Source organism: Halichoerus grypus, chromosome 5, assembly GCF_964656455.1.
Source record: "Halichoerus grypus chromosome 5, mHalGry1.hap1.1, whole genome shotgun sequence".
NCBI classification, from domain to species: domain Eukaryota; kingdom Metazoa; phylum Chordata; class Mammalia; order Carnivora; family Phocidae; genus Halichoerus; species Halichoerus grypus.
The window spans coordinates 130949168-130973560 of NC_135716.1; the positions used below are offsets into that span (position 1 = coordinate 130949168).

Sequence of the window (24393 nt, forward strand, 5' to 3'; positions counted from 1 at the left end):
CCACTATCTGCTCCAGGAACAGCATTTTTTTATATAACAAAACTCTTTTTGTCTATCCTACATCATGATGGTAAGAGCTGGGTGTGCTGACACAGGAAGGAAGAGAGCTTTGTTTTCTCTTATTTTTGTCCAGTGTATTTTTGATGTCTGAAAGAACTGTGGAACATAGACCTATACCTATCATGTTAACTGTGTCTCCTCTGAAGTATGCTTTTTTGGTTTTATATCTCAAGAGATAATTTTTTTTTTTTAGAATATTTGATCACAGTAGTTTCCTTAAGTTATAGGCTTTGCTGTCTAGCTTCTAATTTGTGAAATACAAACTTACATCTCTTATGATGCAATTTCATATTTCAGATTTAGTAAACTTATGTTACCACTTTATAGAAAAAAGTTTCTATTTCAGAGTGTCATTTTCTTAGTCCATTATGAGGCTTCACAAATAGTCATTTTGGAAGTTATATTCTATAACACACCTAAAGTTATTAGCTATTTTTACAGTTATAGTTATTAATTGTTATTTTAGTTATGCTGAGAAATGAACTATTTATTGATACCAGTTTAAATGCCTGTCAGTTTCAGATATGTTTCAATGTGGTTAAAATAGTCTTATAAAATCTACAGTTGGTGCATATTTTCCTTTGTAGGTAAGTATAATAGTGTGTGCTATTGTAATGTTTTATTTTAAGTAATTTAACCATATTTTTTCCCTCCAGTTCCAAAAACTGAAACTACTTTTTATTCTTGTCTATAGACCTTTAGTGATAATCGATTTTTAAAAAAAAACAAATATTCAACAGATATAAGAGCTGTTAAACTAAGGTGCATTCAGTAATTATTTCTGTTTTGTTTCTCAGCTAGGTGACTTTTATCTGGAACTTCACTGGGATTTTCAAAGCTGGGGTAAGAGTGTGCTATGTTTTACTGTAAAATATGTACACATGCAGAAATGCAAGTCAAAAATAGCTATTATATAGAAATGTTAGCAAATTTGATACTTGCTCTAAGGAAAATTAAATATATTTCATCACATTGAATGTAATGGTAATAAAGCCAACCTAATCAGTAACTTTCAAAAGTCTTATTTTTAAGATTGAAAATTATCTTTTTTTTTTTAACAAAAGGAAGGCTTGAATATTGTAATAAATACAAGGAATTCTCAAAGGGAAGAGAATAATTATAGGGTTATTAGATTACTGAATTTAAGGAGGTTCAAAATATAATACTTAGATCCCTGAATGAGAAGAATTCAGTTAACATTATTTGATTTTGCATATTTTGTCATCTTTCAGTCATTTTTGCCACTTTTATTATATACTATATAGCTACTTCTTAACATACTGTTTGGTTGCACACTGTTTCAATTATTTATAAAACCTTAATCCCTAGATATTTTGCAGTCATTTAATGATTTATCTCGACAAGGTAAGTTTCCCTGCTCCCTATTTTAAACCTCAGTCCATTTAGGGAGAAAACCTTCATGTCTAAATAGTAGGAGTTTGATCCTAGTGACCTTTACTAATTAAGCAACTACTAAAACAACTAAATTTGGGTTTTTTTTTGAAGACTTAAAAACAGTGTAGTCTATATATAGGCTTGGATATGATGAGCTTACATGCGTTTTTTAAAGCATCTGAATTAATTTCTATGATATAAAGATATTTGAATGCTCAGTGATATTTATCCCCAAAATAATCATCAAACTAATCAGATATTGACAACTATAAAAATCACTGTTATTGTTCACGTGAATGCTTTCAAACCCTTTTCAAAGTTTATACAAGTGTTATGCGTGTATATACACACAAATACATACATATATGTGTATATATCCTCAGAATTATTTTTTAATGGGATCATGCCATTATATCATCATGCAGTTTGTCATTTCTGTATAATATATCATAGGCATCTTTCCATATTAGTTCATGAGGAAGTACTTTATTTTAACAATTACATAATAATATATAGCATGAATGAATAAGATTTTTGTAGTGTGTTTAATCTCTAAATGTAAAGTTTTGATTTCTAATGTAATCAGTTTTTTCCAACATTGTTACAACTCTAGCTTGTTAGGTTAGTTTTGGCTCCATCAAAATCACACATGATTTTGTTACTCTGTAGGCCTACCTTGCCTTTATGCTTTCTATATCATTCAGAGTCCAGGTGTTTTAGAACACTGAGAGAAAAAGAGGTTTGTAATATCTTTGTAAAATAAAAGAACTCCAAGTCAGATTGGTGTAAAGCCTAAATACCATTCTTTTTACCCATTTTTCTTTTTTTCCATCTGTAAAAACCTCAGGCCTGCTTGGCAATCTTATATTCAAGATAGTCCCTTGAGTATATTGGCTCTAACTGATTCTCAAGAAATTGCTAGTGGTTTAAATGCTAAAATAGTCAATTTATCTTGCTGAGCAAATGTTTTAAAATATTTTAAAAGTAACATTTCAATTATATGAAGAAACAAAAATGGATGTAATCACCGCTGAAATTGTACATATATCTATAGTTATAAACATTATAAATGTTGCATAATCAAATTCATGACATAACCACGTGGTATTTGTTGAAAATATTGCTTCTTTGGGAACTTGACTTTGATGCAAAAAAGTTAGCACATCTGTTTCATTGTTGATAAAGGATTTTACTGATTTCATGTCAAAACTACTAGCACCTAATGGTTATATGTCATGTGTTATTCTAAAAACTAAGCTCATTGACTAGATTTAATTTAGACACTGGATTAAAAAAACACAGGATAAATCCCTATTGTTAGATTTGATTAGTAAGCTTTTTTCTAGAGTTTAGGCATGTTTCTTTCCATTGTCAAAACCCCTAATATTGGGGCACCTGGCTGGCTCAGTCGATTGAACATACGACTCTTGATCTCAGGGTTGTGAGTTTAAGTCCCATGATGGGCATGGAGCCTACTTTAAAAAAAAGAAAAAGAAGAAGAAGGAAGAACTTATAAATTCCCTTTGCAAACATAAAATGCTAAATAAACATGACACTTTGTTTAAAAAATAACCCTGATATTAAAAAATTAAAGGGCAACCCAGAAATAAGGGGAAGTTAGGAAATACTGAGATCCAGGATTAGGTTTAATTAGAGGTAGTGGAGCATGCACACTCTTTCTCATAGTGTTATATTTAGTGTTCGGCTGAAAATAGCCTCAGACTTGGTTAATAGCAAGTAAACCAAACTATTCCAGCTTAGGTTTTTAGATACAGAAAAGCTTTAAATTGGAATTAAAAGTACTGGCTCCTATATGATGTGGCAAATCACATATCTTTCCTGAGCCTCAGTGTCTTCCTTTTTAAATGGGGATAATATCTGCCCCAGATATTGCAAGCTTTTGTTTTGATGTGGATGAAATGAAACTATGTTTTTGAAGGAAGCCCTTTATATACTTACTATAAAAGCATTAAATAATTTATAGTATCATAATAATCGTGACTTCAAATTTAGCTTTGTGTATTTGGCACATTTAAACAGAAAAACTAATAGTTTTTAAAGTTTCTTTATCTCATAATCCACAGAATATCCATTCTGTATTTGAGACTATTATTTGTGTATTGTGGATGGAAAACATTAGGTTTAGAAACTGTTCTTAAGATCAAGGTGTAAATGACAGCAAAACCAAAATTAAAAGTTAGAGACTCTTCTTTTTTCAGTTCAGTGAATTATGCTACTTTTGTAGTGCTATGTTAAACTCTCAGATTATCCTGAGATAACTTAAGATATAGAGAACCTGATTGTTCAGTTTATATGAGGGAGGAAAAAATCATCACAGAATTGGGAAAATGCAAATTGCTCCATTTTTGGAATGTATTAAAATCTAGAAGAAAGCTTTTTTTTTTGTCTATGATATTCCTTTTTTCCTTTTTATTAGCTTTTGCTTTTCAATCTCTGTATTTCTCTGTTCCTGCATTTCTGATTTTTGATAAATAAGTATTGATATATAATTCTAAATTTTGTTATTGCAGATTACCATACTACTTCAAAAGATGCAATAAATTAAGTTAAATTAACAAATTAGAGTGCTGTCTTTTAATTATCTTTTTCATGCTCTACTAAATACTTAAGGACAGGAAAACTAGATCTTGATTAAAGAGCATTAAAGAAGTGCTTTGATCATTTATATAAGATAAATGCTGTTATTGCTGTTCTCAACTTCTGTTGTTTCATATAAGGAAAAATTTTTTATCAGATAATAGTTACTGAGCCATCAAAAAGAATGAAACCTTGGCATCTGCAATGACGTGGATGGAACTGGAGGGTATTATACTAAGCAAAACCAGTCAGAGAAAGACAAATACCATATGATTTCACTCATATGTGGAATTTAAGAAACAAAACAGATGAACATAGGGGAAGGGAAGGAAAAATAAGATGAAAATTGAGAGGGAGGCAAATCATAAGAGATACTGAACTCTAGGAAACAAATTGAGGGTTGCTGGAGGGGAGTTGGGTATGGGGAAGGGATAATTGGGTGATGGGCATTAGGGAAGGCACTTGATGTAATGAGCATTGTATATATGCAACTGATAAATGGACTGAATTCTACCTCTGAAACTAATTTAAAAAAAAAGAAAATGAGTTCTTATATTCTTTGACTAGGGTAACTTAGTTGATATTCCCTTTGGGCAGTAACTTTTCTTATTTTTGTACAATAAAATGTCTAGAAAACTGTCTTTAATGCTGAAAATCATTTTGGATTATATGACCTCTAAGAATTTAAAAAAGACATTGATATATTAATATACCTTTTATGTTAATTAGAAAATATTGATGCTTTTTAAAAAGTTAACTAAAAAACTAGCCTTTAATTTCTCTAAAGCTTTTGTTTCTTTCTAACTAAGGTTGACTTAATCACTCCTTTTTATAACACTGAGTTTTGTAAAATACGCATGTAGTATATCTTATACATACACACATTCTTATATACCTATGTATATGTGATGTGATCTTGATTTCAAGTATGTGGTAGCTTATTATAGTCTGTATGCAGATTTATTCATCAGTAGAATAACTTGTATTTCCCAAAACGTAGCAGATAATAAATAATAAAAAATTTCAGAATACGCTTGTGATATGAATGTGGACAACACTGGATGTAGAAATCTGTAGGTAAATGGTGTGATTCCATTTTACAGATTTTTAAACTGAGGTAGAGTGAGTTTAAGTAACCAAGGTCACATATTTGGAATTCAAACTCAAATTAGACTATTAGCTCTAAAAATGTTTGTTTTTTTTTTTAATACGCATTACTTTCCTACTATTTAATGAGGTTATATTTAAAGGATCAGAAAAGATCCAGGTTCATCGGGTTACCCATTCAGGATGGTTTAGTTGTCATAAGGCACTTTTCTCCTCTATAATAATGTCCTACAATATGTACCCAAGAGTGGCACTGTATTGACTCTGCTATTCATGTGTGTGTTTGTGGGTGGGTGGGTGGACAGAGTGGTGAACTATATAGCAATTACAATTAAATAGTAGATATTTGAAGTTGCTCAGAATTGCTTTATATATCATTTTTAAGCAGAAAAATACTATTTTAAAGGAAATTATTAAAATTAATAAAATGTTTAAGTTACTGTTTTTCTAATTAAGAAATTTGTAATGTCTCAGAACTTTAGGTAGTTATTTTTTATCTTTTCTTTTTAAAAATACAGTGCCTTTACTTTCCCGAATTCTGCCTTCTGATGCATGTAAAATATACAAACAAGGTATCAATATCAGGTAAGGTGATTTGATTTTTTTCTGAGTAACAGAAAATTGAGATTTAGAGGAAGCTTTTCTTTCTGCATTAATAGGTTACATTTAGATGTATTATTTTATAACTTAAACATGCTGTAATATATTCACAATATTTTATCTTATTTGAGACATCCTATAGAGAAGGAACCAAAGATAAAATCTTGACTAAATCAAAGGTATTAATTCTTATTCAACTGCAGAATAGAAGGCAAACAGAGTGAAGATCACAAAGGTCTTAAAATGAGAAGATTTAAGATGATCATCTCTCTGATCCTGACTTTTTAAGGAATAGGGAGACACATAAGGAAGACCCAACTCTTGTCCTTTTTTCTCCATCCCTCTCATACCCCTCCCTCCTCTGTCTATCCATGCATCTATCTAATCATCTGTTCCTTCTAGTGAACACTCTAAGGCTAATTTTAATTTTGTTCTTTTTCTTTTTAAAATTAAGATTGATTTTTGGATCTGATGGGTATTTACTCATTTCAGAATTTTACTTTTATCATTCTTTATATCTTAAACTTTATATTAATATAGGTGTATTTATAAATTATACATATGTAAGATGTATATAATATTAGTGAATATGCCAACTTTTATATGTATATTAGTGTACTTATAAATTATATATCAATAATTTTATAAATCTATATCTCCCCATATCTCCAAAATATTAATTTGGACATGTAAGGGTCTAGAACTGGAAATATCTTGAGATGATCTCATAAAAACTCTTTGTTTTATAGATGAGAAAATTTAGAGAGGTGAAGTGATTTTTATAAGAGCATATTGTGAATTAATGGCTGGGCCAGGACCTCTGATTTCCTGTTCATTCTCACCATGTCACAAAGAGGAAATTTTAGAAAGTCAGCTCTGAGATTTATTATGAGTTATGTTGAGTTACAGTGAAGAGATAATCTTTAGTTGAAAGTAAGTTCTAGGGTAATTGTTCTCAAGCAGTAGAATTTGATTAAGGTAGAAGTTTCTGGTTTTTGTTTTTAAAAAATAACCTCTTCAGATGTTTCTAATTATGGAAGTGCTTATGTACATTAAATTCATGGTCATTATAGAAACCTTGCAAAATACAAAAAAATAAAGAAGAAAAACTAGGAAAGGATTTGATAATGATGTAGATTTATTTCAGCAGCCTATTAACATTATATTATGATTTCATCAAAAATTATTCATCAGTTTAACAATGTTTAGGTGCTTGCCAAAGGTAGTAGATAATTTGGGAGAATATTATTATTTTCCATATCTACTTTAAAAAAAGGTTAGTTTTAGTTCTGTTTGAGTCTTAGGTTTAGGAAAGAAGAAGCTGCTTTTAAAAAATTATTTCACATTTATATATGACTTTTAAAAGTAAATGATATGCATATTACATAATAAATATAGATAATAAAACCACAAAATGGTTAAAATAGAGACATAAGAATAAGAGCTTGAGGGAGAATAATTGTGTCAGAGAATATAGAGTAAGGGGAAGCTACTATAATTTAGCAAGACACTCAGACCTGGGACTTACAAGCAGCTGAGGATAAAGGAGAAATGTGATAGGTTCTAAAGCTCTCGTTACCAAAGTTTACCAGATTAATGGAGAGGCTGGGTTTTAGGATGTATGGCAAAGGGTTTTTTTGCATAGATGAGAAGAATCTCATTAACATTAAATAACTTTCAAATGTAAACATCATGAGACAGTTTTTTTTAAAACATCACTTCAAATGAAACTGATTTTCAAAATATGTTCAAAGAACTCTTTAAAGTTTACTTTTATTTCATGACAGCCATGTGATCATTTAAAATATCTTCTCTGGTGTCAAGGAGAAATGAATAGTTTAGTGGAAATAGGAAAGTATGAGTAACTTTATTGTTTGAGAATATTAGTAAGCATTTTCACTGTTAATAATTATGAGGTAATCTATAACCACTGACTGAAATAATCAGGGCAAACTTTGTCTCATTTCAGGCTTTTCCTGTCTCAAGGGAAGGTTCTATATTCTTTTTCATTGTTACTTGGCATTTTTCAAGCTTTTTTCTCAAAAAGAATGTTTTCGAGTTTTTCTTTTATTTGAACATTTTTTATTCAAATTTTTGCAGTTATATACAATTTTTTTGTTTGTTTTTCATGGCCAATTACATGGCAGAAATTAAAAATACTTAAACTCAAAGGCTTAAAGCAAGGACTAGTTAATACATTAAAATACCATCATGATAAATTATATCATTATGAGGCATGTGTAATACAGTAGGCCATCTAATATGTCAGGGATATTCTAGAAAATGTACTGGGCAGTCTCCTTTCAGTTGCAAGTTATAAAAAAGAAATAAAAGTTGACTATGAGTGATTTTAGGTGTGGCTATATCTAAGGGTTCAAATGTCACCATGTCAGTCTGTCTTTGTCTTTCTGTCTCTGTCTCTCTGTGCATCTCTTCCTTCACTATCATTATCTCCACCCCTTCCTCTTATATCCACCCCTTCCAACCCATTACCACTTTCATCCAGAATAGGCAAGAAGGAAATGGAGACATGAGATTGTTCTGTTTCATTCCCTCTTTTATGTGGGGTGTGGAGTTCCCTGGTAGCTGAAGCTTGAAGTCCAGATAGACCACTTATATAAAATGATCTGTTCCTTTTTGATATTATCCGTAGCCTACATCTTGCAGAGGCAGATGAGCCTCTTTTGCTGGCATTATTTTCTCTTATTCCACATACACACGTTTAGTCGTACAGGCACTAGTAGTACAGTAGCAGACCCCTGGAGGTGGACCAGGAGCTAGAATTCAGCTATAAAGCAGCAGGCAAGATTCACCCCTACAGGAGTTGGTGACTTGCTTTTTTTAGGGCTTCTTGATTTCATTCTCTGGGGGTGTATACATTTTTTTTTTTTAAGATTTTATTTATTTATTTGAGAGAGAGAGACTGAGAGAGAGAGCACATGAGAGGGGGGAGGGTCGGGAGGGTCAGAGGGAGAAGCAGACTCCCTGCCGAGCAGGGACCCCGATGCGGGACTCGATCCGGGGACTCCAGGATCATGACCTTAGCCGAAGGCAGTCGCTTGACCAACTGAGCCACCCAGGTGCCCCATGGGGGTGTATACATTTTATATGGCTCAGAAAGGAGGCCCTTGTACATAAGGTAACCTTACTTCCCTGTTTGCTCTTGGTTCCTCCCTATTGTCCTGGCAAAATTTTAATGGTATTACCTTCACTTTTAAAAGGTACTAGTTTTGTTGATAAATTATATGTAACCCCAGTTATTCTTTTGATGCAGCATATAAGATATATTCCAGTTCTCAGATTTTTCTGTGTAGGGAAACCAAGAATGCTCATTCCCTTTGCCTAGTCTGGGATGAGAATTGAATAACTTATGAAGTAATGAATTCTTAAAAACTCAGTAGCTAGGGTGTGTGGTCAGCAGCTCTTAACAGCTGTGTTAACCCATTTTTTAGATTAAGTACTGTGTTTTGAGTAGCCAGTAAGAGAGATCCTAATGTGATCTCCTATAAAGCCTAGTGAAAGATTGAAGCACTTTGGGGTGCTTGTGAAGTTTTCCATTCTACTACATTCCCTAAATTCAGCAAGCAGTGGTTTGTGGAATTTATTTGAGACCAATCCACTGGCCTAGACCATGCCAGGTCTTGGTTACCAAAGAGTACCTTAAACACACAAGTGTGTGAGTCCATGAATCTTTGGCACATGAATGATCCATAAGGTTTTTAGGCTACGGAGATGATGGGAAAGAGACTGCTAATCTGAACCTGGGAAGTCAAACAGAAAGGACAAGAATTTGGAGTAAGTTAAATGATTTATCGAGTTGAAGGATGAAGCAAGGTTTGGTATCTGATGGCTAGGCCTAAGGCATAGATGTAGATCAAAAGAGCAAGACTGGACACGCAGTCTTTAATCTAAGAATGTGGTCCATCCATTGCTGTACCCTCTTTATATACTCTGCTGAGCTAGCAACATGGTTTTATTGGGATCAAAGAATGTTAGACAAGTCTGCTTTCCTTTAATGCACTTCACAGTTGAAGTAACTTTTATGGAGTCACTGCAGCAAGGGCAATGGTAGGGAACCAAGGTATAGTTAGGGAAATACTTGAACAATGTGGAAACAATCTTTTTCTTGTTGGATTAATAAAGTATATATTCAGGAAATGAAATATAGGAAAAGTGGAATATACATTTAAATATTCTTTCAGTATTTTTAAGTAAAATACTATAGCTTTTACTCTAAGTTTGACTTTGAAATATGGTGTTAGCATCTTGGTTTGAATTTAGAAGCAACAGCTTGTTAAAGTATTTAATTACGGAGTTTTATCAAAATTTTATTTGTCAGGATTTCTCATCTACCCATCTTTCACAGGCTTGACACTACTCTCATAGACTTTACTGACATGAAGTGCCAACGAGGGGATTTAAGCTTCATTTTCAATGGGGATGCGGCACCCTCTGAATCTTTTGTAGTATTAGACAATGAACAGAAAGTTTATCAGCGAATACACCATGAGGTGAGCATGTCGTCTTATCAGTATTTCTCTAAATGGTTTTTTAAAAAGTCTATGTATGTAACCAAGCCTCAGTGTAATTGTTTGAAAAGGCATAAAGTATAGGTGAGATGGTTCATTCCCAGTGCTTTCATTTCTTTACTACTAGCTTTAAGTTGTTTTGTTTTGTTTTGTTTTGTTTTTTAATATTCTGGTCTTTATCCTGACCATTCCATTGGGACCGTTTGCTCGTAATTCACTGATGATCTCCTAGTTAAATGAACTCCAACTTCTTTTAGTTCTCATTTGTAATTCTGATTTGTTGAACCTGTCCTGGCTCTTTTACCATTTATTATTTTGCTACCTTAGCTTCTTTTAATGTTGCTGACCATCTCCATCTCCTTAATAGCAACATCTCTTTTGGCTGTCTGTCTGTACTCTTTTTTGTACTCTTTTACTGTCCTTAACCTTTGGCTACTTTTCTCTATCTTTTCCCTCTTAGAATACGAAAGTATCTTCCTTCTGTCACATCATTATCTCCCTGTTGGTATTGCCTTTACAACCACCATTGAAAAATCATTTATCCTTTGTTCTGTGAATGTCCCTTTCCCTGCTATAAACCAAAGAAAAATTTTCCCTGTATCTATATATCATTGATAGCCTTAGAAATGTTTTTAAATCAACATTTTATTTTGCCACTGTTGCTTTTCTTTTTTCTTCTCTTCATTCCCTCCCCTTCCTTCTTCCCTCCCCTCCCCTTCCTTCTTCCCTCCCCTCCCCTTCCTTCTTCCCTCCCCTCCTCCCTCCCTTCTCCTGCCTCCCCTCCTTCCCTTCCCCTTCCCTCCCCTCCCCTCTTCTCTTCTCTTCTCTTCTCTTCTCTTCTCTTCTCTTCTCTTCTCTTCTCTTCTCTTCTCTTCTCTTCTCTCCTGGTGCCCAACACGGGGCTTGAACTCATGACCATGAGATTGAGACCTGAGCTGAGATAGAGAGTCTGATGCTTAACTGAGCCCCCCAGGCACCCTGCTTTTCTTTTGTTTTTATATTTCATCACTTCATTTCCCTACATAGTCATTCACCACATCCTGTGGCTCCTTCCTTAATATTTCTCAGTTTAGAACTTCCTACTACCATGCCTATTGATGAGATCTTAATTATGTTCTGTGTGTACTATTAAATAGTTTCCTAACTAGCAGTGAGCAGTGAAGATTTAGATTGGAAGAGGGGAAGCAAAAGAAGGTATTCCTTGGGGAGGAAACAGGATGAATAAAGTCAGGGAAGTGGGAATGAGAATGGTCTGTTTGAGAGACAGAAAAGAGATCTGACTGTGGTGGGAATGTGGTTTATGGAAGGCTTTAAAAGCCAGGTAAGATAACAGGATCTGCTGTAGTTGGCAACAGAGAATTATAGATTCTTAAATAAGGTATTGATTTGATCCACAAGTAATTTAAGTGCTTTACAGCTTTTCTCATTAAATCTTTAAAATAATCTGTCAGAGCAAATAGTTTTGTTATCTCCATTTTACAGATTAGAAAATTGAGGCTTATGGATGTTAAATGACATCTCCAAGATCACACAACTAGTATGTAAGATGGACTGGGAAAAGGGAGAGATGAGAGGCAGGGAACTTTACAATTCTACAGTTGAGAAGTGATAAGGCTCTTGACTAGGATGGTGCAATGAATACCTAAAGAAACTATGACTTACATTTCCAAGAATGAGAGATTGTGATTTGCTAATAGTTTGAGTGTAGTGAATTAAGAATTAGAAAGATTTAAGGCTAAGTGTAGTGCTTCTGTCTTGGAGAGTGGAATGATGGTGGTGCCAATGATAGAATTAGAAGATCTGGAAATGTATAGGTTTGGGGTTTTAGATGATGTTAGTTTTGAGTCATTTGCTAAAATCAGTGTACTTGCTTCAACCCTGTCTTTATCAGACTTCTTGGTCTATTACTGGTAACTCAGTTCTTAAAATTTTCATTTCCTTAGGATTTGACTTTGATCAGTTGTTCTTTTCCCTTCTCTTCTTATTCTTCTTTGCCTGTTCTTTTTCTCTGCCATCTCTTGAATATTGATGTACCCTCAATGTGGTTCTCATTTTTACAAACTGTCAGAATAATCTCTTCCATTCCTACATCTCGAACTACCTACTACAGGTTGATGATCCACAAGTATATATTTCTATCCTAGATAGATCTCTGAATGGAGACCTATCTACTTAAGTTCCTAATGGATATCATGTGTGTCTCCCAGGTACCTCAAAATTCAGCTCATCTAAAACTTAATTCTTTTTTTTCCCCCTCCAAACTCCAAACCTTCCCTCTCTCCCATTGCCCTTCCTTTGATGAATGACATCATTCTCTATTCAGCCAGAAAACTGTGAGTTATTTTTGAAATATTTTCTTGTACTCCATGTTTCCTAATTAGAGGACAGGTGTGGTCCTTTCTGTCTCCCTAATGCCTTATAATTATCTCTTTTTAATCGTACCTTTTCTGCCACAATTTAGATGTTCATAATCTCTCAACTGGACTGTTGTGAAAGTCTCATAAATGATCATCCTGGTCCCCTTCTTGTCTGCTTCTAAGTTATCCCACGTATCAGAGATAGATTGAACATTGAAAGCAAATTCATGAAACCTGCCTTCCTTAAAGATACTTTGAAAGATCCGTTTCCTAAAGAATGAAATCCAGATTCCTTAACATTATGTGGAAACTTCTGTGACCTGGCTTTGCTCACTTTTCCAGCCTGTTTTTACCTTACTATGTGAGCTACCCTCATACTGAGCTCTTTGCAGTTTTTCAGATGTACCATGCTATTTAGTGCTTCATTCCTTTGTTCACATTGTTTCCACTTCCTGGAATGCTCTTCTTGCACTTCCATGCTTCTGGGGCACCTAGTTAGTGTTACTTCCTCCTTTGCCAGGTGACCATTATTTTGTTTATGCTCCCACTAAATCTGGTACCATAGAACTTCTACTGCGATATTCATTCATATGGCTTTCTTCCTCTGCTCCCCGTGGTTCCTTTAGTTGTATTCTCTGGTACCTAATACAGGGTATCAGTACATTCCAGGCTAGAGTTTGGCAAACTCTTTCTGTAAAGGGAGAAATAGTAAATATTTTAGATATTTAGATATATTTTTGGGCTAGATGGTCTCTGTCACAACTACTCAACTCCACTTTTAGTAACCTAAAAATAGGTATAGATAGTATTTAAATGAATGAGTGTGGCTATATTCCAATAAAATTTTATTTATAAACACAGGTGGTATACTGGATCTGGCCTACTGGGCGTAGTTTACCAGCCTTTATTCTAGACTCTCAGATAATTTATTAAATAATTTGACCTCTTGCATATTAAAGACAACAGGATAGCTAACTAGGCAACAAGTGAGCTAGAAGCATGGTATTGAAATAGAAGCCAGAGATTAAGGCTAGTAGTGTAAGTATTAGCTAATGTTAAAGTATCAGCGAGATCACCAAAGGATTGGTATTTAGGGTATATGTGTGTGTATTTTATGCCTAAAAAATTATAGAAAAGCTAGATTTTGAACATTAATCCTCAAGGCAGGGAATAGTTGTTGTTTATCCTAATATACATACATAAATAATAACTGTTCAATAAACGTTTGTTGAATGAATGTAATTAACAATTGATCTTTTTCAATGACGTGGTTAGGAGATGGTCAGTCTATGATTTATAGAAGACTTCTGTTCCAAAAGTTTATTTGAAAAGAGGGTTTTTGAAACTTAAAGCAAATTTCTTCATAAACGGTGTTGTATATAGTATTGTTCCCATGAAATCCTAATTGATTTATAGTATATTTGAAACATAATGCCTAACAGTTCTACACCTATGCCAGCCGAAGTTTTTCTTTAGAAACTTGTGTTCAGAATTAGTTTGGTTACCGGGACTACATTTTCACCTCTTATAGCTTTAGCATTAATGTCAAGATTTTTCATTCTTCACTTGTAAGGGTGAAGGAAATGGCACTGTCCCAATCCCAAGGTATTGCTGTTTTTTTCTAGACTCATAGATTCAGAAATGGACTATATTTGGGTGAAGTTTGGTGGTGAAGAATAGAAAATGGGCCTCTTGGGAAGTTAGAAATCAGGAGATATGGGAAATAGAGCCTCTAGTCATCATAAAACCCTATGGACAATTCTTATTCCCCAGTCACCTCTCTAGTTTCTGCCTTTTTTCTCCTTTTTTTCCCCTTGGGACCCTGTTGTCCTAAGTATCAGAGATTCTCTTCTTGGACTGTTACAGAATAGAACCTCATTTTATACCTACTCATTTACCCTTCTGTGCCTGCTCATTTAGTCTTCTGTCCCTGAAGCAAGCACAAACCTTTTTTTTTTCTCATTTAAAAAAAAATTTATTATATACCAGCACTGGGGAATATGGAGAGGATAAACCTGAAACAAGACTAATTATTAAGTTTTGAACCATGGGTTGATATTTTTGGATTCCCTATCTTTCTATAAGGAATATAGACAGGATCTCTTTTCTTCCTTCTCTTTCTCCTTCCCTTCCTTTCACAAACAGCTATTGGGAAAGAAAGGCTCAAATGATAGTGGTGGGTCTTTGGAGGAAGAAGAATTAAAGTAAGATTGATCTATATTTAAAGAAAACCTTGTTTTGTCTCAGACCTCTCAACTTAATCTTTTAAAATTGCTCTACATACTCTATATTGCTGTAATCAGTAATCCAGTATTGCTTCCATGACCTATCTCTAACAGTATAAGAGTACTATATTTCATGTGCCCCGTATTTATAGATTTATAATTAGTCATAATTGTAACTCATTTAGAGATATGGAGTTAAAACTTCTGTAATTGGTTTTTAAAATAAGTAGCACTTCACATTTTTTAGAACCTGTCCTTTTTGGTTTTTGAAATCTGTAATATTTTAATTGTTGATATTTTCATATGTAGTACTAATAACCTTTGAAAACCTAGATTTTTGTATTTAACTTTTATCCCCACTGCAGGAATCAGAGATGGAAACGGAAGAAGAGGTTGACATTTTAATGAGTAGTGACATTTACTCTGCAACTTTATCAACCAAATCAATTTCTTTCACGCGTGCCCAAACAGGATGGCTCTTTCGGGAAGATAAAACAGTATGTATAAATCTTGATTTTTCAACTTTAAAAATTGTTCAAAATTGTTGCAAGATAATGTGGTGGAAATGCAGGAAGAAGTAGCTTACTGGAATTGTCTTCCAGTGATTTATTCCCTCCTCCTGAATCCAGATAGGGAATTATAATGGTTGTTTACAGTTGGAAGATACACTTACAGAAGCCAGGAGAGAAAGTTTAGCTCATTTGAATTTTGTTGAGAAAGATTCTTGCTGTCAGCTGCTTCGTTATTTACAGGGAACAGTGTCTCCACATGGTTCCATTACATTTCTAATGCTTTTATTCCTTAAGACCACAAAGAGGGATACACTTTTGAATTCGTTTCCCTGGATCTTTTTTTTCTTTCTACTTTTAGACTTCTAAACTATTTACTCACTCAATATCCGTTTCTCAGTATCCCTTATATATGACTAAAAGAAGCTTATGTTCCTAAAAAAAAAAATTAAATAAACTTCTGTTTCTATAACACTGTCATTAAATTAAATTTCCATGGATGTTCCCTCATTAGTGAATTGTAAATTCTTTCCATTAATTCCCATTTCATCTGTCAGTAAGAGGTTATATAAGACTATTCAAAATATATTTTGAAATTTTTAATTAGACATATGAAGAAGCATTTTATAAAGTTTTAAATAAAATTAAGAATAAGTCATCACAGAGGTGACTGGCTGGCTCGGTCAGTGGAACATGCAACTCTTGATCTCGGGCTTGTGAGTTCGAGTCCCACATTGGGTGTAGAGATTACTTAAAAACAAAATCTTAAAAAAAAAAGAAGAAATCATCACATAGGTGAGGGCCAGGATTTACTGCTTTTAACAATTAGGCTTTAAAAATTATGTTTTATTACACACAATAGAAATGAATATATTCTTACTGGAAAAACAAAAACAAGTTGTATTAGGGTTCTCTGAGGAGGAAAATCAGTAGGAGGTCTCTCTTTCTGTATCTCTGTATATCTCCATGTAGATACATGTATATCTATATATAAAGATATGGACATAGAAAGAGGAGGAGGGAGGGGTGTGGGAGAGATTGAATTTATTTAAAAGAATTGGCTTATATGAATATAGGTGCTGGCCAGTCTGAAATCTTTAGAGCAGTCTACCAGGTTGGAAATTGAGGAAAGAGTTGATGTGGTCTTGAGTATAAAATCTGTAGGCTGGAATCTCAGGCAGGGTTTCTGTGTTGTAGCCTTGAGGCAGAATTGCTTTTCCTTCAGGAAATTTGAGTCTTTGCCCTAAGACCTGCATTTGTTTGGATGAAGCCTACCCACATTATGGAGCGTAATCTGCTTTATTCCAAGTCTACTGATTCAACTGTTAATTATATCTAAAAAAAAATACCTCCATAGAAACATCTAGGCAGGTGTTAGACCAGACAGCTAGGCACCATAGTCTAGCCAAGTTGACACAAAATTAACCACCACACAACCTTATAAATAAACCTGAAAAGTACCCCTTTATTACTACTCAACCCCCAAAGTACTTTATAGAGGATTATGCAGAGAATAAAAAAAGATCTAGAGGATATACAAATGCATAATCCTCTACAAAGTATTATGTAGCTTTAGTTGTTGATATTTATTTATTTTTTCTAGTGTTATATTGTGTCTGTTGTTTTGCAGCTTTTTTCCCCCCACTCTTTAGTATGTTTAGAAAGTTTTTTCTTATCAGTAGTACCACTTAATTCTTTTTAGCAACCGCATAGTATTCCATAGGATGGATATATTGTAGTTTATTTATCTAGTCTCTTATTTGTGGCCATTTTGAAGAATGACACACATTTGTGTCCAGTTTTCTACTATTACAAATGATGTTGAGTTTACCATCCATTTACACGCCCTTGCATTGTCTATTATAGATAACAAAAAATGGAATGGCTGGATTATGAAGAATATATATTTAAAGTTTTTATTGATATGATTTACTTTTAATAAATGCTTTTTCATTATAAGATTTCAAAAACTGAGAATTATCTCCTGAGTACTTCTCAACCACAAATAAATTCTATTAGATGTAGGCTCATCAACTTTATTTTCTAAGCCTGTCTGGCAACAAATAGTATTATAGGATTCCCAGTTGTGAGCTCCCACACTGCAATCCATTTGTTGGCTTGAAGTCTTATTTGTTTGTACTCTGTTCTTCTGGACAGCATTAGAAGGATCACCTCAAGAGAAGATAAAAATTGAAGCTGCTATTCATCTAGGGCTACCGCTAAGCAGCTCAAAGCTCTTGAACAGAGTCTAGGTGATCTTCTTAAATCTTTGACAGGTAAGGAGGGAGTCAGTAATACTTATGGTTCCCATTTTGTAGGTAGAAACGGGCAGAATGCTTTACTTTTTGGTGACAGGTAACAAGGCCACCAGAAGCAAGGTGGACATGGAAACAACTCTAAATACGTAGTTTTGGAATGCCAGAAAACATCAGTAAAATGGAGACCAAGTGATCTGCATGCAGGTAGAAATGGGAAGCTTGTTTTCAGTAAGTTACTGATCATGGTTTTTGTAGTAAGGTGTTTGAAACTGACAACCCATGGGTCTGAAAAAGGTGAAGGTTAATGTTGAAGGAGGTCTTAATTGAAAGGAAATAACAACTCTTTCCTTGCTATCATTTATATCACTTGAGTTTCCTTATCCCAAATCCATAAAGTAAACACTTAATTGTAATTATATTGGGGAGCAAGACTATGCTGTTGTTCTCTTTTCATTATTGAAAGCAGCAAGCAACTGTAACTTGAAGTTAGAACTTATTAGAGAATAGAGTATTGGAGCAGGTAATTAATTCTAGTTGTGCTAGAGATTCCTATGTGAATTAGAATATTTCTTTTTATTCCACTTTCTTTTCTATCTATAAAATGGGAACAGCAATTATCCCTGACCCTTCCTTGTTACTCATGATGTTTGACTATCAGCTAAATAAAGTTTTCAGATAGCTTTGTGCTACTTGGGAGTAGATTCTAAAGGAATACTATGTGGTATTTTTATTTAGATTTAATTCATTTGTGTGTTTTAAATTTTCCTTTACAAATGTGAGATGTGTAATTTATTTTTCTATTTAGTAGAATGTGTAAGATAATTTGATAAGCTCAGTTACCAGAGGACATTTATTTTCACCTAAATGTTACATGTTTATGGAAAAACATATATTACTTTGAAACTTTATTTTTAATCTAAGATAAACTTAGTTTGTTTTATTATTTTGAAATATTTGAATATTTTATTATTTTGATTATTTAATTTCGTTTTAGGAAAGAGTAGGAAACTTTTTGGCAGACTTTTATCTGGTGAATGGACTTGTTTTAGAATCAAGAAAAAGAAGAGAACATCTTAGTGAAGAAGATATTCTTCGAAATAAGGCCATTATGGAGAGTTTGAGTAAAGGTGGAAACATAATGGAACAGAATTTTGAGGTATAATATTTACTTCTAATTTATAATGTTCTAAGGAGAGAGAGGGTAGACTTCATTCCTGGCACTCATTAAGTTTATATAAGTACACTAAATACACTCATAGATTTTTATTTTATTTTATTTTTTTACTATACATCACCTTTTATTTTTCTTTGATAGGGCCTTTGATGATTTTTTTGAATCTATTCTTGGTCTTTGAGACTTCATTAATAGATTAAAATCATTTTATAAGTATGAAATCCAGTGTTAATTTTTAATCTGTGTCCCTTTGCATATCTTCTTTTTCCTACTTCACCAACTGAAATCTTGTGTTGCTTTGAAGGCCCAGCTAAAGATTTACCTCCATTATGAAGTCATTTCTAATCTCTACCTTCGCATAAGTTTTATTTAGGATATGTATATTGAGAGCGTGCTATATGTAAAGAATTGTGTGACAGTAGGGAAAGGGGAGGGAAAATTAGGAAATACAGAGGTATATGAGACATCATTGCCTCTGCAATCTTATTCCCCGATAAGATAATTGGATGGGGTCTTAAATTTATTTTTTATTTTGAAAATTTTCGATTTACAAAAAAGTACAAAGAAAATAGTACAAAGAATTCCTCAATACTCTTCATCAAGATTCCCCAAATGTTAACATTTAACTACAGTTGTATAGCAGTGTTTTTCAAATTGAAGGTGGCATAGGGACCCCTTAGTAGGTTATGAAATTGAGTTAGTGGGCTTTGACCACTCTTTTTAAAAGAGAAAAAAATTAGAACCTAAATAAAGATGTTAGAGTAAAACCAGAACACATGACATGTAGTGTAGGTCATTACTTTATGCAATAATAGTTTCAGGGATGTATGTGTTGTATAAATACGCATATGTGTGAGTGCTGGTTTGAAGTGTCAAATGTGAGTCACAGTAGTAAAAAGATTAAAGGTTACTATGGGGAGGCTTGAATCCCTTGAATGTTTAGTTTCTCTCCTGTGGTATTGTGCCAGATTATGTTTAGGGACAGATAAACTTTGCAGAACAGTATGCCAGGTTCCAGCTAATTCATGGTAATGCTGTACGTGCCAGAAAAATATTTTAATGTTTCAAAAATTCCTGTGTTTAGTGAATCAGCTGTAGTTTAGTTAAATAAGTATAGGATATAAAATGTCTAAGATTCCTCATTAAATGTTGAAGTTGTGATTATGCCAGTGTAGTGTGATCCTGGCCCCTCCTTCCGGATCCCCTTTGTACAGCTTTTTCTTTTGTCCATGGGATAGAGCCTCACAGGACTTCATTTTCTGGAAGTCTTCTGGTATTTACTGATCTCTTGATCAGTAGGAGATAGAGGACATGATATACTCATTAGGAAATAGAAATGCAGATGAATTGAGAGAGGGAATGCTGAGCTCAGTCTTTGACAAAGCTGCTATCCTCTCCCATTATTAACCAGACAAAAGCCCGTTTCTTTGGACTTGCATTGTGATTTAAATTTTATTGGACTTGTTTTTTAAAAAATGATTTTGTTGTGGTGGGAGTTATTGCTACCTTTATTTAAGCTTGGCAATAAACTATTTTAGGATGAATGTATAGAAACAAAACTTTATAGAATAGAGTTTTGTGGGCCATTTGCCATTTGTCTTCAGTTGTCTGATTTATCTATATTTAAGCTTAACAGTACACAACATGATTTTCTTTAGGGCAGAGATTATAACCTGATGCACCTGAATTGTTAAAGGGGACTTTAAATGACATTTTAATCAGCAGTAGTTTTGAACTTTGAACTTAAAACATAGTTTAATTCCAAATGGATATATAATGGAACAAAATAATATGAAATAAATTACCTAATTAAGCTTTTGACTTCTCAGAAATCAAAGGAAACATTTCCTTTGTGAAGCATAGCCCCTTGAACTGTACAGTTCTTGATGAATATTTAAAATCAACTCATTGATTTCTACAAAAGATAAAAAACTTGGTGGGATTTTGATTAGAAGGATGTTGAATATATAGATCAATCAATTTTTACATAAAGGTCTGCTTGATTTTTCTGAATTCAGCTTTTTATTTTGAGATAATTATAGGTTCACATACATAGTCATAAGAAGTAATACAGAGGGATTCTATATACACCTCACCTGGTTTCCTCAAATGGTAACATCTTGCAAAACAGTAATATAGTATCATAACCAGGGTATTTGCATTTATAGTCAAGATATAAAACATGTCCATCACCACAAGATTTCTCCTATTCCCCTTGTATAGGCACACCTTTTGCCTTTTTGTGCCTTCCCTGTCCTTTATCCCTGGCAACCATTAATCTGTTTCTCCATTTTTAAAATTTTGTCATTTCAAGAGTATTGTATATAACCTTTTGAGATTGGCTTTTTCTGCCCCCCTCCCCTCAGCTTAATTCCCTGGTAATTTTTCCCAGTTGTAAATCAATAGTTTGTTGCTTTTACTGCTGAGTAGTAGTCCATGGTATGAATGTACCATAGTTTGCTCAACTGTTACCTGTTGAGGGACATCTGGGTTGTTTCTAGTTTTTGGCCATTATGAATAAAGCTGCCATAAACATTCACATACCGGTTTTTGTGTGAACATAATAAGTCTTTATTTCTCTGAGATAAATGCTGTCTTTGGGAATGCATGAAGCTGGCTGCTTGTGTGTGTGCTTGAGGGGTAAATGGGCAAAGGGATCCTTGGGGAGTGGGCTGTAGGACCCTGTGTGCCCCACTACCTTGGTAGCTCTAGAGGACAGTTCATGCCAGTTGTCTGATTTGTCTACACTGTGTACTGTTCATACTGTAACCAGGGCCCAAGCAAGAGCACCTGGTTCTGGGGGGGTCCCAAACAGACCAGGTTGAGCCAGCCACTTGCCACTGACAAGATCCAAAGGCAGATAGACAAGTGGTGAAATAAGAAAGGACTTCATTTTGGTGAGGCCAACACCAGGAAGACAGCTAACTGATGTCTCAAAGACTACCCAAAGTGCTGAAAATACTTCTGGGTTTATGTAAGGAAAATGTGGGACAAAGGTACGTGGGTATGTGCTGCTGGACAGTAGAGTTCAGGTTGATCACTGCCTTTGGGTCAGTCATGCAGGGTCTTGCTGGTGTCAGGGCAGTTCTTATTGCTTGAAGGAGTAGTTTAGGTTTCTATGGGGATCCTGTGCCTGTAGGGTTTTTTTCCCTGAGTTAAAAGATAACTGGAAAGAGCAACTCAATTAGAAAGTACAGACTGAGGTCAAATGGAGGTAGCTGAAGTCCTTTTTCAACACTCATCTCTAGAATGCCCAGATCCTATCTTTGCTCTGGTCCATTCAGAACTCCCTCCATAATGAAGAGTTCACATCCCTCCCTTCCGGGAAAAAAAAAAAAAAATTCAGTACTCAGGTCCAAGTGCAATTAAGAGTACAGTTGCTGTGTTGTATGGTAGTTAAATGTTCAGTTTTGTGAGAAACTGCCAAAATTTTCCATTCTTGCAAGCAGCGTATGAATGTTTCTTTGCATCCTTTCCAGCATTTGATATTGTCACAATTTTTATTTTACCCATTCTTTTTTTATTTTATTATTATTTTTTATTATTTATTTTGCCCATTCTGATAGTGTCTTCCTTAGCTCATGATGTGTAACAAAATACCATAGACTGGATGGCTTAAACCATAAGAATTTATTTTTCACAGTTCTAGAGGCTGGGAAGACCAAAATCATGATGCTGGCCTATTTGCTTCTCAGATAAGGGTTTTCTTACTGACTTACAGATGGCTGACTTCTTGCTGTGTTTTTAGGTGGGGGAGAGCACTCTGGTCCCTCCTTATCTTACAAGAATAGTAATCCCATCATGTAGGTCCCACCCTTATAACCTCATCTAAATCAATTTCTTCCCACAAAAATAGACTCAAAATGGATGAAAGACCTAAATGTGAGACAGGAATCCATCAAAATCCTAGGGGAGAGCACAGCAATCTCTGTGATCTCGGCCGCACAACTTCTTGCTAGACACATCCAAAGGCAAGGGAAGCAAGGGCAAAAATGAACTATCAGGACTTCATAAAGATAAAAAGCTTCTGCACAGCAAAGGAAACAGTTGACAAAACCAAAAGATAACTGACAGAATGGGAGAAGATATTTGCAAATGACATATCAGATAAAGGGCTAAGTATCCAAAACCTATAAAGAACTTACCAAACTCAACACCTAAAAAACAAAGAATCCAGTCAAGAAATAGGCAGAAGACACGAACAGAAATTTCTCCAAAGAAGACATCCAAAAATGGCCAACAGACACATGAAAAAATGCTCCACGTCACTTGGCATCAGGGAAATACAAATCAAAACCACAGTGAGATACCACTTCATACCGGTGAGAATGGCTAAAATTAACAAGTCAGGAAACAACAGACGTTGGTGAGGATGCGGAGAAAGAGGAACCGTCTTACACTGTTGGTGGGAATGCAAGCTCGTGCAGCCATTCTGGAAAACAGTATGGAGGTTCCTCAAAAAGTTAAAAATAGAGCTACCTTGCGACTTAGCAATAGCAATGGCGCTACTAGGGATTTACCCCAAAGATACAAATGTAGTGATCCGAAGGGGCACCTGCATCCCAATGTTCATAGCTGCAATGTCCACAATAGCCAAACTATGGAAAGAGCCCAGATGTCCATCAAGAGATGAATCGATAAAGAAGATGTGGTGTATATATATATATATAATGGAATACTACTCAGTCATCAAAAAAATGAAATCCTGCCATTTGCAATGACGTGGATGGCACTAGAGGGTATTATGCTAAGCGAAATAAGTCAGAGAAAGACATGTATCATATGATCTCACTGATATGTGGAATTTAAGAAAGAAAACAGGATCATAGGGGAACGGAGGGAAAAATAAGACGATGAAATTAGAGAGGGAGATAAACCATAAGAGACTTTTAATCATAGGAATCAAACTGAGGGTTGCTGGAGGGGTGGAGGGTGGGGGTAACTGAGTGATGGACATCAAGGAGGACTTGTGATATAATGAGCAATGGGTATTATATAAGACTGATAAATCACTGAACTCTACCTCTGAAACTAATAATACATTATATGTTAATTAATTGAATTTAAATTTAAAAAAAGAAAAGTTTGCTGGAAGAGTAGTTGGGAAATCCTGCAGTGAGAATGTTGGGGATAGCCCTTGGCACCTTGTAGGAGCTGCTTTTGCTGTGTTGGTCAGCTCTCTTGAATTCCTTAGGACCAACAAGATTTTGCTTGGTTTGTTTTGTTTCCTTTTGCTTTGCTTTGCTTTGAAGCCCTGTGCAGGATAGGTGTTGTGATCTTGGAGAAATGTGGCCTAGGAAATTGGATGATACTAGTCCACAAGCATACACTTGGCAGAGGAGGTGGCAGAATAGCTCAGTGGCCCAGAGGAAACCTCTCTGCAGAGCATTTTATTCTTTTTACTACCTTAGAGGCTGATAGCCAAAGGAGGGCCTTGGTGCTTGTTTATAATTTATGCCTATCTAATTTCCGTGAGGTGAGGAGACCTATAATGAAGATCACATTTAGAGAGATATTTGAAAAATAAAAAAGGAAAACTAGAAGCAGTGCTGAGGAATAAGCCGAAAGTGCAGGGGCTGTG

The 24393-nt window shown here is 34.4% G+C and overlaps 1 protein-coding gene across 2 annotated transcripts in view; it reads left to right on the forward strand.

Annotated features, from left to right (window-relative positions):
* ANKRD13C (ankyrin repeat domain 13C) overlaps positions 1-24393 on the forward strand; it is a 94053-nt gene that overhangs the window by 40908 nt on the left and 28752 nt on the right. The window contains exons 5-9 of one of the 2 annotated variants that reach the window (XM_036116894.2): positions 858-903; positions 5679-5745; positions 10127-10271; positions 15237-15368; positions 18633-18794. In XM_036116894.2, coding sequence (XP_035972787.1) covers positions 858-903; positions 5679-5745; positions 10127-10271; positions 15237-15368; positions 18633-18794 — 552 coding nt within the window. The remainder of the gene's footprint in view (positions 1-857; positions 904-5678; positions 5746-10126; positions 10272-15236; positions 15369-18632; positions 18795-24393) is intronic. The other variant, XM_036116896.2, reaches the window with a different exon arrangement.